The following is a 16,636-nucleotide window of genomic DNA, read 5'->3' as shown; positions in this document are numbered from 1 at the left end:
AGAAATCTACGAAGATAGTGACACTTTCATCACTACAGATGATTTAGTTGAAATGATGGAAGCTCCATTGGTGATTGGAAAATACAAAGATGTTCTGCCGCCCAGTCATGTCGAAAGAAAATTGACAAAAGTTTTAATAGATGTAAAATTTTTGGAAAATATTAGTGAAAATACAATTGCTTTAGTTGATTGCGTAACAGATGTGAAATCTTTCAAACAATTTTCACCAAATTTAATAGTCAGCAAAGTGAAAGATACTGAGATCATTCAGACAACAACTCATCTACAGAAGATCTGTGCTTGTGGAAAGGCAGTTTCACAGGAAAATTTTTCTTCATTGTGTAAAAAAAATCTAGAAATTCAGTTCCATCACTTCAGATATTTAGACAATCATCGTTTGGAATGGATGGAAAGTGGGAATTATGGCCTAGAACGAAAATGTATCAACGAACTTCAGAAGTTTCGTCTACAAAGTGAATTTATGGAGTACACTATAGGCGAGGGCCAGTACTTTAATCATTCTCGACAAAATATCAACATAATATGCGCCGATGCTGGAATGGGAAAAAGCACATTAGCGAAGAGTTTAAAAAAGAGTAGTAAGTCGACAAACTGGATCATTTTAATCTACACCAGAGACCACGCCTTACACTTCAAGAAGCATGGATCCAGCGTGAAGAATTTTTTAAAATACATCTTGGAAAATACTTTACTGGAATGCTGGAACCAATTCCACCACAGGGTGTTCCAAAAAATGATGGAAAATAACCAAATACAACTAATATGGGACGGACTCGATGAAGCATCTGATGACACTCAAATTTCCATTTTAACTTTAGTAAATGCGTTTTCGGAAAAAGGAGTAAAGCAATGGTTGACTTCTCGAATCAATTTGAGGGATATGTTGGAAAACATGTTAGGTACGTTTGCAAGAAATATAAAACAATTTACCGAAGACGAACAAAAACAATATATAAAAAACCGTTTACAGATAACCGATGATGGGTTAAATGAAACTTTTAATAAAATAAGAAAAAATATAATGTCTTTTCCAAATTATGAAATTTTAGGCATTCCTCTACAAATTTATATGCTTACTGAATTATTTTTAAAAGACAAAGACAAATACCTACCATTGTTAGAAGGTATTTTCACTGTTCTTGATCTATATGAACATTTTATTGATGAAAAATTTCATGTTTTATATAACGACAAAAACGAAATAATATTAAGGAACGAAAAAAATATCCAGAATTTCGAAAACGAAAAGAACGCTAGAATGAATCACTATAAAAGTTTAGCTGCAACTTATTACCTTTATAACTCTTTAACATACAAAATTGTAAACAAATTGTTCTCTAACGACAAGACGACTGACAGATTTGTAAAAAAAATTAAAAACGAAGGAGATGATGTAGGATTTATAAGTCGCGTTATTTCTAAATATGATGTTGAATTCATTCACAATTCGTACGGTGAATATTTTGCAGCATTATATCTATTCGAACACAAACCATCTAAAGTACGCGACAGAAAATTTATTTCTAAAACCAGGTATAAAAATATTCGATTTTTTTTAGATTTAATGTTAGCGAGAAATTCGAAATGTTTAGTAGGAGTTATATATAAGAACCTTACAATTCTAGAAGAATGTATACCTGATGATTTACGTCAAAAAGACGTTATTGGTCGTGACGTTTTGGAAGTGGCTTGTGCCTGGAATAAAAGTTATCGACTTGTTGAAAACAATATTATTTTGAATGACAAAAGTTTCAACACTGAATGGTTAATCAATAAAAAAGACAAAGTCGTTGGAACTCTAAATTATCGCAATATAGCACCAAAATTTTATAAATTCAGCTCAATGGGTCATGTGTGTTTTAAAAAGTTGATGATTTTCTTACCATTTTTGATTCCATTATATGACTGGAATCAGTTCGATGAAGAATATTTAGTGGCAGTTTTATATTATGCAATTAGATTTGATTGTCCAACAATTTATGAGTGCATTGAAAATTCCGTTTCCTTAAAAACCACATACAATAAGATTAAACATGGTAGAATTACTGGCAACGAATGGGGCGAATTTTAATATTCCGGACAAAGATGGTCAGTTACCGATCCACTATGCGTGCAGGAATTACCGGAAGGGATATGAAATAATTTTATTTTTGCTAGAAAACGGTGTGAAAGTGGATGTTCTGGATGGAGATGGACGGCTTCCGATACATTACGCATTTCAAAAATTTGATACAGATACTATAATATTACTGGTACAACATGGTACCAGAGTGGATGTTCCGGATGGAGATGGACGGCTGCCGATACATTATGCTTGTCAACACGGAAGTTTAAAATTGATTGAATTATTGGCAGTGAAAGGAGCCAAATTTGATGTTCCGGACAGAGGTGGTCAGCTACCGATACACTATGCATGCAGAAATTTCTCGGAGGGATATGAAATAATTTTATTTTTGTGTAAAAAAGGTGTGAAAGTGGATGTTCCGGATGGAGATGGACGACTACCGATACATTATGCTTGTGAACAAGGAAGGCTAAAAATGGTAAACTTACTAGAAGCGAATGGAGCGAAATTTGATGTTCCGGACAGAGGTGGTCAGCCACTAATGCACTTTGCGTGCAGAAATTTCTGGGAGGGATATGAAATAATTTTATTTTTGTGTAAAGAAGATATAAAATTAGATGTTTCGGATGGAGATGGACGATTACCGACACATTATGCATGTGAACACGGAAGCTTAACCATGGTAGAATTACTGGCAACGAATGGAGCGAAATTTGATGTTCCAGACAGTGGTGGTCAGCTACCGATGCACTTTGCGTGCAGAAATTTCTCGGAGGGATACGAAATAATTGTATATTTGTGTACAAAAGGTGTGAAAGTGGATGTTCCGGATGGAGATGGACGACTGCCGATTCATTACGCTTGTGAACAAGGAAGGCTAAGCATGGTACAATTACTGGCAACGAATGGAGCGAAATTTGATGTTCCGGACAGCGGTGGTCGACTACCGATGCACTATGCGTGTAGAAATGACCAGTGTGGATATGAAATCATTTTATTTTTGTGTAAAAATGGTGAGAAAGTGGATGTTCCGGATGGGGATGGACGATTGCCGATACATTATGCTTGTGAACACGGACGCTTAACCACGGTAGAATTACTGGCAACGAAAGGAGCTAAATTTGATGTTCCGGACAGAGGTGGTCAGCTACCGATCCACTGTGCGTGTAGAAATAACCGGTGGGGATATGAAATAACCCTATATTTGTGTAAAAAGGGTGTGAAAGCTGATATTCCGGATGGAGATGGACGATTACATTATGCTTTTAAAAGACGAAGATTAAACATAATCGAATTACGGGCAACGAATGAAACGAAATTTGATGTTGTGGGCAGAGGTGGTCAGCTACCGATGCACTATGCGAGCAGAAATCTCCGGACGGGACATCTAAAAACTTTATTTTTGTATAAAAAGTGTGTGGAAGTGAATGTTCTGGATCAAAATGGACGATTGCCAATACATTATGCTTGTGAACAGGGATGGTTGGATATGGTAGAATTACTGGCAACGAATGGAGGGAAATTAGATATTCCGGACAGAGATGGTCAGCTCCCTATGCACTATGCTTGCAGAAACCGTTCGGGGGGATATGAAATAATTTTATTTTTGTGTAAAAATGGTGGTAAACTGCCGATAGACTACGCGTGTAAAAATCGAAATTTTGACAGTGAGATAAAAAGATTTCTGTTAGAATGCATGAAACGTAAAATACGTAGTTACGAAACGTAACTGTGCACCGATTGTAAGAGGTCGTGTTAATTCAATAGCAATTTTTGTTACGTAGATACATAAGCGGGATTATATTTCATTTGACTTGTTTATAGTAAATCCAGCCAGTGACCACTGTTTTATAGTTAGTAAACATTTTCATTTGAATATAGTTCAAACAAACGCTGAGGCCATAATACACCAGTTGCAATATTCATGCCCTATAATCGAAACAGACAGCTGCGAAATATTGGGACCAAGCTGGTAAGATGAACTACTAACTACATGTGCATTTAATCAAAGTTTTCTAAGAATATCAGCGAAAGCAATATTCTAGTTCAAAATCTAAAAACAATTATTGTTGCATTTCAGTTTCTGTGTTATTTTTAATTAAAATATTATATGGATTAAAGTATTTATAAATTATCAAAATCTATTAAAAGTAAAAATGTTGTATGTGAAAAACTTGCTAAACTGCCATTAAGCGTACGATTCCTTTTAAACGACATTATAAAGACACAATTAAGAAAATTAGTTTACATGCTAAAGGAATATTTTTAGTTTAAACTATTGCATTCATAACTCTTTTAAGATGTATCACGATTATTGTAGTGCATCATAGTATAAAGCACCTTAACGAACGAACGGAAGTGGACATATAGATCAGAATTAAATTTCGTTATCAATTTTTTAGGCATGAGTTATACTGAAACCAAAAGCAATAAAACAATGTAGAGAAATGACCAAATATTTCAACGATTTGCGACATAGTTATGTTGTATCTAATTATTTTTAAAACGTTAATAATGTCTTCTAATCAATGTATATGTTTTAAATATAAATGTACAGGATTTGTCAAAGACTGAAACCTGCACTGTTTTCTTTAGGTTTATACGCATATTAATCGATTTGACGAATTCGTAAAATTTTACTTCTATGGAAATAGAATATGTTATGTTTTAAATGTTAAATATTTTATGTATAATTGGCGTCCATCGACGCTGACTCGGTTATGTTTATTTTTTATGTATTATGAATTTATGAACATTAAAATCATCGGTTGTCGAGGTTAATAAAAACCTGGTCAAGGCTGTCTCCTACTTTATTGTTTTTGTTTTGAGTATGACATAGTGTTTGTAATTATTGTATTCCAGACAGTTGTCAGTAACTCAGTCTAAAGGTTATTAATTCACAACAGTTGATGTGATGCTTTCAAAATTCATTTCAAAGCTGGTGACAACACTCTCGACCAGATTTTTATTTAGACACCCAATGTTTGACAACAAAGAGTCAACGTGTAGCATAAAATGTACTGTCACGCCTTATGACCATACAAGCTGTTTTGTAACAAAACCATGTATTTATTACATCAAGATGTGTATAGTGTATATTAATAACTACGTAATCTATGAAAATAAAAGCGATATTTGTTTGTGTTGATCATTGTTATACACTAATACCACGTTTCTTGAACAAACCTCAAACCGACGAATCGCCACCTTAAACTCTCCTTACTTCCAGGCTCGATGGACCCCAAATCCCTTCCTCGTCACTCATCGACTATTTAGTAAAATTTGATTGTTTTCTTGGTAATTTCGGGCCCGTTGGGTGCCGGAAACGCAACAAAACACAAGAAAAAGTAACATTTCTAAATTTTTGGCCTTTGCAACTTTTCGCTTTTCCAGAAACGAACTACACTTTTTTGACAGCCTTCGCATAAAATTAATAAAAGATGTTGCCTTCATTTTCTTGTATCTTCGTTCAAGGTCATTTTCCACCCTTGGGCTTTACAAGTGAACGAATTCCGACATTTGAAAACACAACGTAGGTCATGGTCACTTTTTAAATTTTCGCGGGTTTCGATGTTATGGCATATTCAAGTTATCATGCTATTGTCATTCACTTTTGTCATCTTGTGGAGAAGTTAAATGTCGTTAAAAAAACTTCATCAGTTATGCTAAATCATATTTGTGGTCGTGTGAGATTTTTAAGAAAATTTAATATATTTTCATTTTTAACAAACAAAAGGACAAAAAACAAACATCACCACTTTTATTTTTGAAACCTTTTGTTGATGATCTTCAGCAATGGCCTCTACGGTAGGTACCTTCAACTTCAGGATATCCTAACATAACAGTAATTTAGACAATAAGGAATACATGCATTTAAAAAATGACCTAATCACAAATATTTTATATTTAAAAATAAAGTCTTATCTAATCTCTTTGTTTTTTGATTTTGTAAATAACAGTGAAAATAAGCAAATATTGACGTACAAAAATCTCTTCCTTGTTTTTTTGGGAGCAGTATATAAAATAAGATCACCAGATTTTCAAAATTGGGTGGTTAATCAGCTCATTCCTGCTTTGGCAAAGTTGAACCAAAAATGTGTTCATTATACAATTCTTCTTAGATACCAAAGCAACAATACATTTTTGCAAAAATTTTGATTCTTACTTCCCGAGCGTAAGCAAAGGAAGTATTGTAATCGAGTCCGTCGGCCGACTCTCTACTTTTACGTTTTCTCGATCTTTCATGACCCCTAGAAGACGAAGAAATAGGTCTCCCATTTCCGTCTGTCTGTCCGTCTGTCCGTCTGTCCGTCTGTCCGTCTGTCCGTCCGTCTGTCCGTCTCTCCGTCCCGGATTTTTATTAGACAGATAATCTCCGAAAGTACTCGACCGATTGTTGTGAAATTTTGTACTTATATTAAGAATATCATGTAGATGGTAAAACGCTAACCAAAATTTGTCTAATCATCCCCACCACTAATGCGATGACGTCACTTCAAAATTGTACATAGTAAATGGGTTTTCAATTGTATAAAATAACATAGTCCTACACATGTAGTTTACAACTCTCAATCGACTTTTCACCCAAAACGTCCAGATTTTTGGAAAAAAAATCAAAATTATAAAACAAAATTTTGAAATTTAATTTTTAATCTGCTAACCAGAATGCTTTGAAATGTTGCAGATCTTTTAAGGTTATATAGAGCATCATAAATCTTTAGTCAAAAAATATTTGCTTATCCCCTCCAAAAACTTGATGACGTCAGCTCAAAAGTTTGTGGAATAAATCATATCTAAAATGTACAAAATATGATGAGTCTGTACTTGTGATCTATCACTCCATTCATATTTTTTGGATTTGCATATACAGGGTGACTCAAAAAAATTAATGAATGCGTAAATTTATTTTACTGATTTACTCAGAAACTACAAAACCGAATGCTTTGAAATCTTGCAGATGTTTTAAGGTTATAAAGAGCATAATAAATGTTTAGTCAAAATATATTTGCTTATCCCCTCCAAAAAATTGATGACGTCAGCTCGAAAGTTTGCCGAATAAATCCTATCTAAACTGTAAAAATATGATGAGTCTGTACTTGTAATTTATCACTCCATTCAGATTTTTTGGATTTGCATATACAGAGTGACTCAAAAAAATTAATGAATGCGTAAATATATTTTATTGATTTAATCAGGAACTACAAAACGGAATGCTCTGACATCTTGCAGATATTTTAAGGTTATAAAGAGCATAATAAATGTTTAGTCAAAATATATTTGCTTATCCCCTCCAAAAACTTGATGACGTCAGCTCGAAAATTTGCCAAATAAATCATATCTAAAATGTACAAAATATGATCAGTCTGTACTTGTGATCTATCACTCCATTCATATTTTTTGGATTTGCATATACAGGGTGATTCAAGAAAATAAATGAAAGCGTAAATTTATTTTACTGATTTACTCAGGAACTACAAAACCGAATGCTTCGAAATCTTGAAGATATTTTAAAATTATCATAAGCATGGTAAATTTTTGATCAAAATGTATTTGGTCGTCCCCCCTAAAAAATTTATGACGTCACCACAAAATTTTGCTGAATAAATCCTATCTAAAATGTACAAAATATGGTGAGTCTCTTCTTGTGATTTATCATTCCATTCAAATTTTTTCGATTTGCATATACAGGGTGACTCAAAAAAATTAATGAATGCGTAAATTTATTTTATTGATTTAATCAGGAACTACAAAACCGAATGCTTTGAAATCTTGCAGATGTTTTAAGGTTATAAAGAGCATAATAAATTTTTAGTCAAAATATATTTGGTTATCTTCTACAAAAAACTGATGACGTCAGCTCAAAAGTTTGCCGAATAAATCGTATCTAAAATGTACAAAATATGATGAGTCTGTACTTGTGATTTATCATTCCATTCATATTTTTGGATTTGCATATGCAGGGTGACTCAAAAAAATTAATGAAGGCGTGAATTTATTTTATCGATTTATATTTATTATTAGTATTACACCCCAACCAACCCAATTTGGTAGACACAAAATTTGTTAAAGGAAAAATTCGGTTGAAACATAAGGGTAGCACGCTTATTTACATCAACTTTAACATTACAGACCTGCATTTGTTTTATGCGCTCACTTGGTTCCGCGAATGTGAAATAGACATGTTTATAATTAACCAATTGTGAATTTCACCGTCAAGAATTAATATAAAAACCAATGTTTTATATAATAAGCGGAAGTCGAAGCAATAAAACCGATGGTCGTTTTGTTTACAGTTTCTCTGTTTGACTCTCACGTATGCTGTTACGCTTGTCATCATAAATTAAGAATGTTTATACATAAACGATTTTCAGTTGCCTTTCATATTACTAGACAGCGGATTTTTGTCGGGCTACGTCACGTGTAATCGGTACTAATTCCATAAATATAATTAACGATTTATTAATCAAACGGCTAAGTAAATGAGAACGGGAATTAACAGCAGAGTGCAACGAAACAGCGTTATTCTAATCTCAAATAAACGAAGTGCAGTCCGCAACCGCAATGAATTCGCATCCCATACGAGCCGTACCGAGTTTGGCCTTGCCTAGCCCGACAGAAATCCGCTCTCTAGATATTACACACCGACGCCGTATACGTGAGTAAATTGTTTCGTTATTTTATTGATTATAAGAAATCAATATTCAAAACGACCCAATTCATTTTCCCGAAAATTTGGGAATACAATAATTTTATTCTTAGTATTACACTACATCTATCCCAACTGATATACGTGTCCTTGCAAAAATGTTGATGACGTCATCACAATTTTTTTTTAAATTCCTACTACAAAAATGTAATGAGAAAAAAAAAACACAATAGGCATGCAGTCGTCAAGTTTCCGACAGCGAGGGAAGTACTGTCTAAACTCTTTAGACCAATTTTTTATCAAGCTTTTAACAACCTAACCTGTGTAACTGTACAAAGAAAGTTCTTTTTTCTTCAAATTCCAATTTCTAGGTAAAGCTAAATTTTCTTTTCCTTTAGGAACATCGTTTTCTTTTCTATTATTATTTTTAATATAACTCAAAAAACCAACTAAAGGTGTTGTTTTGTCGGTTTCGTAACTTGAGTTATTTAAAGCGTCCAAACTACAGACCGCAGCAAATATTTAATTTTTCGGCTTTGACCGTTGGAACACCCCGTATCTATGTTACATGAGTATTTAGGCAGAAATGTTTTATGTTTTATTTAGTGTTTGATTCTGTTCACAATATATTTTACTTCATAATATAACATACTCCTATATTCGTGATTTATAAATCTGCCTTGATTTTTATCACAATTATTTTACAAAAATTTTTGTGCGCGTAGCTGATATTTGGGTGTTCGCGTTAATTCGATCCCGTCCGTTTTTTCTAGCACACTGATTCATGTTCGAAAGAAAATTTGAATAAAAGGATATAAAACATCATAATACGTTAACAATAAATTGAACAACATAGGCGTACTCTCCATTTTGTAAATAACCTTGAATAATAACCATAATATTTTTTCTGAAGCGCAACTTAAGAGATAAGATTATTTTTTATTAGTATCTGTTGATTGTTTCACTAAATTTCTATCAAAATAGATTTACGAATAGTCCATTTATACACGTAATAAAAAAGTTTCAATTGTGTAACCATTATTATTTTTTGTTCTAATTAAACATGGCAGCCGTAAGTTATTGGTGAAGTATACATATTATAATAAATTATTTCCAATTGAATTTTTTAGATTTCGAGTAAAATAAATATCGATGAACAATATGAAACACCTGAAAATTTTTCTCCGGTAAGTTTGTTTAATATTTATATTAATTTAATATTTTACAAGTAACGTGTAACTGTAGATTGTAAATACAGCGTGATCAACAAGTACCATTTAAGTTCTGAAACAACAAATGTTGACGTAAATTAAATATCACTGTCAACCATGTCAGTTTTGTCAACAGAAGGTAAGGTGGAGTGACAGCTCTACCAGTTTCATGCAAAATTCGTTGTTAACAACTGAAAAGCACTTGCTGATCACACTGTATTGTGTAATCATTCCCAACAACATTTTAATGACACCATGGTACTTAAATGATAAAGATTGTACTTTAGGACGAAATAGTTGAATGATAAATGTTTATGAGTGGATTAAACCTTATGCAATAAACCGGGTCACACGATAATAATTTTCCTAGATTGTATTTCAATCAAATATCGTTTTTACTTTGGAATTAATAGGTAAAATTCGTTAAGATTTCTTTTTGAAAACGGGAAAAAATGTTCGACTGTTTATGCGTATACTTCAAAAGAATTCGACTATAAGCACGTTCAGATTGGAAGCATCAGCGGTTAAAAGAAAATGAAATTTGATGGTTTTGTCTCCTCAACGCAGAGGACTGATTAATTAATTATTCTCCACACTAAGAACCCGTTTATAGAATATTTAATTTTGCTTCTTTGAAACACTATAAATTTTGATTAACGATTTACAATGCTTGCATTGAAAAAAAATTTCAAAACTAGTGTGCTTGATGTACTGTCAACTGTATTACTTTATTATACATTCTTTTCAGAAATTTAAGAAGAGAAGAGGTACCACAGACCCCGGCAGAGACTACGAACACCTCTACATAGCAAACTTAATTTTAAAATTAATAATCGACGATGACGTGGAAAATTTTTATTTGTCGTCCAACGATAGCACATATGGTGCTTTCGATGACGTTGTAGTTGAAATTAAATTCAAAGATCGCACCGAAAGGTTCGCTATTCAGTTGAAACACGTCACCAAATCAGGAAGAATAAAAATTGAGCAGTTAAACGCACCGAGTGGAAATTTTAGCGTTGAGAAGTACTACGAAAACTTCAAAAATGAGCCGAAGTTGTCTGAACGGTCTACCAAGATGGTCTTGTTTACCAATTCTAAACTAAACGATGAGCACATGGATCGGTTTAACTATGGCAAACTGACGCTATGTGAACAAGACAGTTTGCTAAGTACTCGTACTTCAGAACTGGGAGGAGGGTGTTACAGATTTGTCGAAAATGGAGATGAGTTAAAAAAATTTGGAACTTTTTTGGAAAATTTCTACCTCTACACTGGTCAAACGGATGCCAAGGAACTAGAAGCGAGTACACTGGAGAGTTTCAAGACATATTTCAACAGCAACGAAACCGTTTTCCTGGAGTATCTACATTTTATAACTCAGTGGAGCATGAAGGAACGGAAAAAAATCAAATTGAGTAAAACGTGGATGAAACACATGATAACCCTTTGTGTATTGTCACCTTATATCAGACCGTTAGCTTTTGTTACCGGTGGAGCAATGAACACCAAAAGAAAAATTTTTCGAGAAGCAGTTTCGAAATTTGATTTGACTATTATAAATAAGAACAGTTTCGAGAAAATCGACTCAATTTGGTCAAATGCGATTGACGATATAGTTGATGTGGAAGAAGCGATTAAAGTTAATTACAAGTACCAACTTATCGAAACCGGAATAGAAACAAAAGAGAGTCTGTATGATAAGGACGTAACGAAAGTATCGAAGCTCATGTGGTTACTGGGAAAAAGTCCATTAGTCGTTGAAGAATGTCCACAAGTTTATCGAGTAATAAATCTATGTCAAACCCAAAATCTAATTGTACTAGATAATCAAGAAACGTTTACTGAAGGTCTTAGAAGTGGCAATACAGACGATCAACAAAAACCACACGTATTTGAAAAGTTGTCTGACTTAAAAAAACACCCACGGTTGTATGAAGAACTTCTAACGAATTTTACATATTCGTTGCAAGGTCAAAAAGACGTTAATTTGAAATATTTGATAGAAATGTGTGAAGATAACGCCAACTTCGTTACTACGGATGATTTAGTTGAAATGATGGAAGCTCCATTGCTGATTGGACAACACCAAGATGCTTTGCCACCCAGTCACATTGAAAGAAAACTGACGAAAATTTTAATAGATGTTAAATTTTTGAAAAATATCAGTAAACAGACAATTGTTTTACTTGATTGCCATGACGTAAATTCTTTGAAATCACTTTTACCAAATTTAGTGGTCACCGAAGTGAAAGACGATGAACTCCTTCAGAGCACAATTCATAAACAAATGATCTACGTTTGTGGGAACGAAGTTTCCCAGGAAAACTTTTCTGCATTGAGCAAACAAAATCCAAAAATTCAGTTTCATCACCTCAGATATTTAAACAATCATTGTTTGGAATGGATAGCCAGTGAGAATTATGGCCCGAAACGGGGATACATCAACGAGCTGGAGAAGTTTCGTCTACAAAGTGAATTCATGGAATATACCATAAGCGAATACGAATACTTCAGTCATTCTAGACAAAACATCAACATTGTCTGTGCCGATCCTGGAATGGGAAAAAGTACGTTAATGAAGAGCTTGAAAAGTAGCAGTTCTTCGTCAAAATGGACCATTTTAATTTACGCTAGAAATCATGCCTTACACTTTAGGAAATCTGAATCCAACATGGATAATTTTTTAAAATACATCCTAGAAGATACTTGTAATGAACGCACAAGCCGGTTCCACCAGGGAGTGTTCAAAACGATGCTAGAAGAAAATCAAATACAACTAATATGGGACGGAGTCGATGAAGCATCTGATGCCACTCAAACTTCCATTTTAACTTTAGTAAGTACGTTTTCGGAAAAAGGAGTCAAGCAATGGTTGACTTCTCGTAACAATTTGAAGGATATGTTAGAAAATAAGTTAGCTACGTTTGCACGAAGTATAGAACAGTTCAGTGAAGAAGAACAACAAGAATACATTAAAAGCCGGTTACGGATCACCGAAGATGAGTTAAATGAAACTTTTAATAAAATAAGAAAAAATATATTGTCTTTTCCAAATTACGAAATTTTAGGCATTCCTCTACAAATTTATATGCTTACAGAACTATTTTTAAAAGACAGAGACAAATACCTACGTTTGTTAGACGGTATTTTCACTGTTCTTGATCTATACGAACATTGTATTGACGAAAAGTTTCGGGTTTTATACAACGACAAAAACGAAATACCACTAAGAAGTGAACAAAATCTCCAGAGTTTCGAAAACGAAAAGAACACTAGAATTAACCACTATAAAAGTTTAGCTGCGAGTTATTACATTTATAACTCTTTAAGACACAGAATTGCAAGTAAATTTTTGTCTACCGACAAGACAACTGACAGTTTTGTAGAAAAAATTAAAAACGAAGGAGATGATGTAGGATTTATAAGTCGCGTTATTTCTAAATACGATGTTGAATTCATTCACAATTCGTACGGTGAATATTTTGCAGCGTTGTATCTATTCGAATACGAACCATCTAAAGCACGGGAAAGAGAATTTATTTCTGACAGCAGATACAAAAACATTCGGTTTTTTTTAGATTTGATGTTAGCGAGAAACTCGAAATGTATAATAGGTGTTATATATAAAAATCTTACAATTTTAGAAGAATTTATACATACAGATCTAAATCAAAAAGACGCCATTGGTCGTAACGTTTTGGAAGTGGCTTGCGCCTGGAATAAAAACTATCCACTTGTTAAAAACAACGTTATTTTGAATGGTAAAAGTTTCAATACGGAATGGTTAATCAATAACAATAAAAAAGTCGTTAGAACTCTCAGTTATCGTGATATACAACCAAAATTTTATAAATTTAGCGCATCGAGTGATGCATGTTCTAAAAAGTTGATGATTTTGTTACCATTTTTGATTCCATTATATGACGGGAACCAGTTCGCTGAGGAGTATTTAGTGGCAGTTTTATACTATGCAATTAGGTTGGATTTTCCAATAATTTATGAGTGTATTGAAAATTCTATTCCTTTAAAAAACACATACAATAATATTAGTTCAAGAAGTATTTTAGCCTTAGCTCTTTTTAATAGATCAACGCAAATATTAAAAATATTACTTTCCGAAGAACGAAGTTATTGCGGATGGGACTGCGTAGAAGAACTTTTAATTGCGGATTCAGAAATTGATGGAGTATTGAGTTTTGCTTTACAATTCCCGGAGTTTCGAATAGATGTGTTAAATTCCAGAGGTCAGTCGTTGATGCATTACGCATGTGAAAAAAATCTCACTAAGACGTTACGTTCATTAATTATCAGGGAAGTGAACACGAATGATAAAGACGGAAATGGAAAACGTCCCATACATCTTGCACTTGAAAAAGACCATTCAGTTTTTTTAAAACACATAGCGCAAATCGACGTCTTAGATAAAGACGGTCGGTTGCCGCTTCATTATGCTTGTGAAGACGGAGATTTAGACGTGGCATCAGTACTGTTAAAGTATGGTGCGAAAGTGGATGTTCCGGACGGAAATGGACGACTACCGATACATCATGCTTCTGAACACGGAAATTTAAGCACAGTAGAATTACTGGTAACGAATGGAGCGAAATTTGAGGTTCCGGACAGAGATGGTCAGCTACCGATACATTATGCTTGTAGAAACTGCATTGAGGGAGATGACATAATTTTCTCTTTGTGTAAAAAAGGCGCAAAAGTGGATGTCCCTGATGGAAATGGACGACTGCCGATACATCATGCTTCTGAACACGGAAATTTAAGCATAGTAGATTTACTACTAAAGAATGGAGCGAAATTTGAGGTTCCCGACAGAGGTGGTCAATTACCTATGCACTATGCGTGCAGAAATTACTGGTTGGGATATGACATAATTTTATTTTTTTGTAAAAAGTTTGCAAAAGTGGATATTCCGGATGAAGATAGACGGCTGCCGATACATTATGCTTGTGAACACGGTAAGTTAAACATGGTAGAATTACTGGTAACGAATGGAGCGAAATTTGATACTCCGGACACAGGTGGTCAGCTACCCATGCACTATGCGAGCAGAAATCGCTGGGGGAGATATGAAATAATTTTATATTTGTATAAAAATGGAGCGAAAGTGGATGTTCCGGATGATGATGGACGGCTGCCGATACATTATGCTTGTGAACAGGAAAAGTTAGTCATGATAGAAACACTGGCATCGAATGGAGCGAAATTTGACGTTCCGGACAAAGATGGTCAGCTACCGATGCACTACGCGTGTAGAAATGACCGGTTGGGAAATGAAATAATTTTATTTTTGCAAGAAAAAGATGCGAAAGTGAATGTTCCGGATGGAGCTGGACGACTGCCAATACATTATGCTTGTGAACGCGGACCTTTACACATGGTACAATTACTGGTAACGAATGGAGCGCCATTAGATATTCCGGACGAAGATGGTCAGTTACCGATACACTATGCGTTTAGAAATGACCGGTGGAAAGACGAAATAATTTTATTTTTGTGCAAGAATGGTGCGAAAGTGGATGTTCCGGATGGTGATGATGGCTACTAATACACATAAATAAGATAAAGTAGGATGCACTACAAACTGTTAAACTCCAACTTCAATTGCTAGCCGGCGAGTGCTAACGTCGCGTTCTTCTTAGACGCGTTGCAAAATTTGTTCTTCAGCTTGCAGTATTCTTTCTGTTCTATCACGCCCACGATCGCGAGTTTGAGGCTTGAAGTTACCATGATCTCGAAGACTCTGTACTATTGATGAAAATGTTCGCACATACGGAATCGCATGAGCACATAGGTCACAATTAAGTTTCATTATCATTTTTTTAGCTATGATTCATACTAAACAGAAAAACAATAAAACAATGTATATCATAGAAGTTATTCATGTTTAGATCAGATTATAAAAATTTATAGAGGAATGACCAGATATTTCCGCGTTTAACAACACAGTTAGGTATGTAGGATCTAATTAAAGTTTTTAGTTCTATGGAATAATCTATGTCATATGTCATAAATGTCATATATTTTATGTTAGATTTGACGTCCTTCAATGTTGATACAGCTAATTGTCTGTATATATGTATTATAAACATTATAATTAACGGGTGTGTAAAAAAAAGCTGGTGTAGGCAGTTGCCCCTCATTTTATTTTTTTTTCGTATTTAAAAATTGTTAGTTCACAAAAGTCGATGTGACAAACGGATGACAACTTTCAAAATTGATTTTGAAAACGACATACGGAAGAAAACAAAAGCTGGTGACATAACACTCTTGACCAGATTTTTATTTAGACACCCTATATTTTATAACAAAAAGTCAACGTGTAGCGTAAAATGTAGGTACTGTCACGTCCTGTGATCATGCAGGGTATTTTGTAATAAAACAATGTATTTGATACACTAATATTTCTTAACTAAACTGTGTTAATAAATGCAATACTTGTTGATATTGGCCGTTATTATATACTAATAATGACAGGATTCTTGAACGAATCCACAAACCAGCGACCATTGTTTTATATCCGACACGACAAGTAAACACTGATGAGGACAAAAGGATAAATTTGATTTATCATTATTTATACTATGGTAAAGCAAGGCTTTTAATGTAGGCCATCATTTACGCAATCATTTTGGATCTGTTGCCAAACTTGCCTCCCCTTACCCATGAATGGAAAGC

The 16,636-nt window shown here is 33.9% G+C and overlaps 2 protein-coding genes across 2 annotated transcripts; both read left to right on the top strand.

Annotated features, from left to right (window-relative positions):
* The first annotated feature begins 52 nt into the window (after positions 1-52).
* Positions 53-4,062, top strand: LOC135142542 (serine/threonine-protein phosphatase 6 regulatory ankyrin repeat subunit B-like). The gene is made up of 3 exons (XM_064074259.1): positions 53-920; positions 2,062-3,753; positions 3,941-4,062. Exons 1-3 carry the CDS (start codon positions 53-55, stop codon positions 4,060-4,062), a joined length of 2,682 nt encoding a protein of 893 aa, XP_063930329.1.
* A 5,659-nt stretch (positions 4,063-9,721) lies between these two features.
* LOC135142611 (uncharacterized) lies at positions 9,722-16,403 on the top strand. Its single transcript, XM_064074351.1, has 3 exons — positions 9,722-9,804; positions 9,863-9,919; positions 10,692-16,403. Exons 1-3 carry the CDS (start codon positions 9,796-9,798, stop codon positions 15,504-15,506), a joined length of 4,881 nt encoding a protein of 1,626 aa, XP_063930421.1. The 5' UTR covers positions 9,722-9,795; the 3' UTR covers positions 15,507-16,403.
* Positions 16,404-16,636: the final 233 nt, after the last annotated feature.

Source organism: Zophobas morio, unplaced genomic scaffold (assembly GCF_036711695.1).
Source record: "Zophobas morio isolate AGI-343-1 ecotype UQ-CSIRO unplaced genomic scaffold, CSIRO_AGI_Zmor_V1 ptg000049l, whole genome shotgun sequence".
Taxonomy (NCBI): Eukaryota; Metazoa; Arthropoda; class Insecta; order Coleoptera; family Tenebrionidae; genus Zophobas; species Zophobas morio.
This window is presented reverse-complemented; position numbering and strand designations above follow the sequence as displayed.

Coding starts and splice junctions, on each gene's coding strand:
- LOC135142542 (XM_064074259.1), top strand. CDS start 53: ATGATGGAAGCTCCATTGGTGATTGGAAAATACAAAGATGTTCTGCCG. Junction 921..2,061: donor TATGTTGGAAAACATGTTAG/GTACGTTTGCAA, acceptor TAAACATGGTAG/AATTACTGGCAACGAATGGG. Junction 3,754..3,940: donor TAAAAATCGAAATTTTGACA/GTGAGATAAAAA, acceptor ACTGTTTTATAG/TTAGTAAACATTTTCATTTG.
- LOC135142611 (XM_064074351.1), top strand. Junction 9,920..10,691: donor CACCTGAAAATTTTTCTCCG/GTAAGTTTGTTT, acceptor CATTCTTTTCAG/AAATTTAAGAAGAGAAGAGG.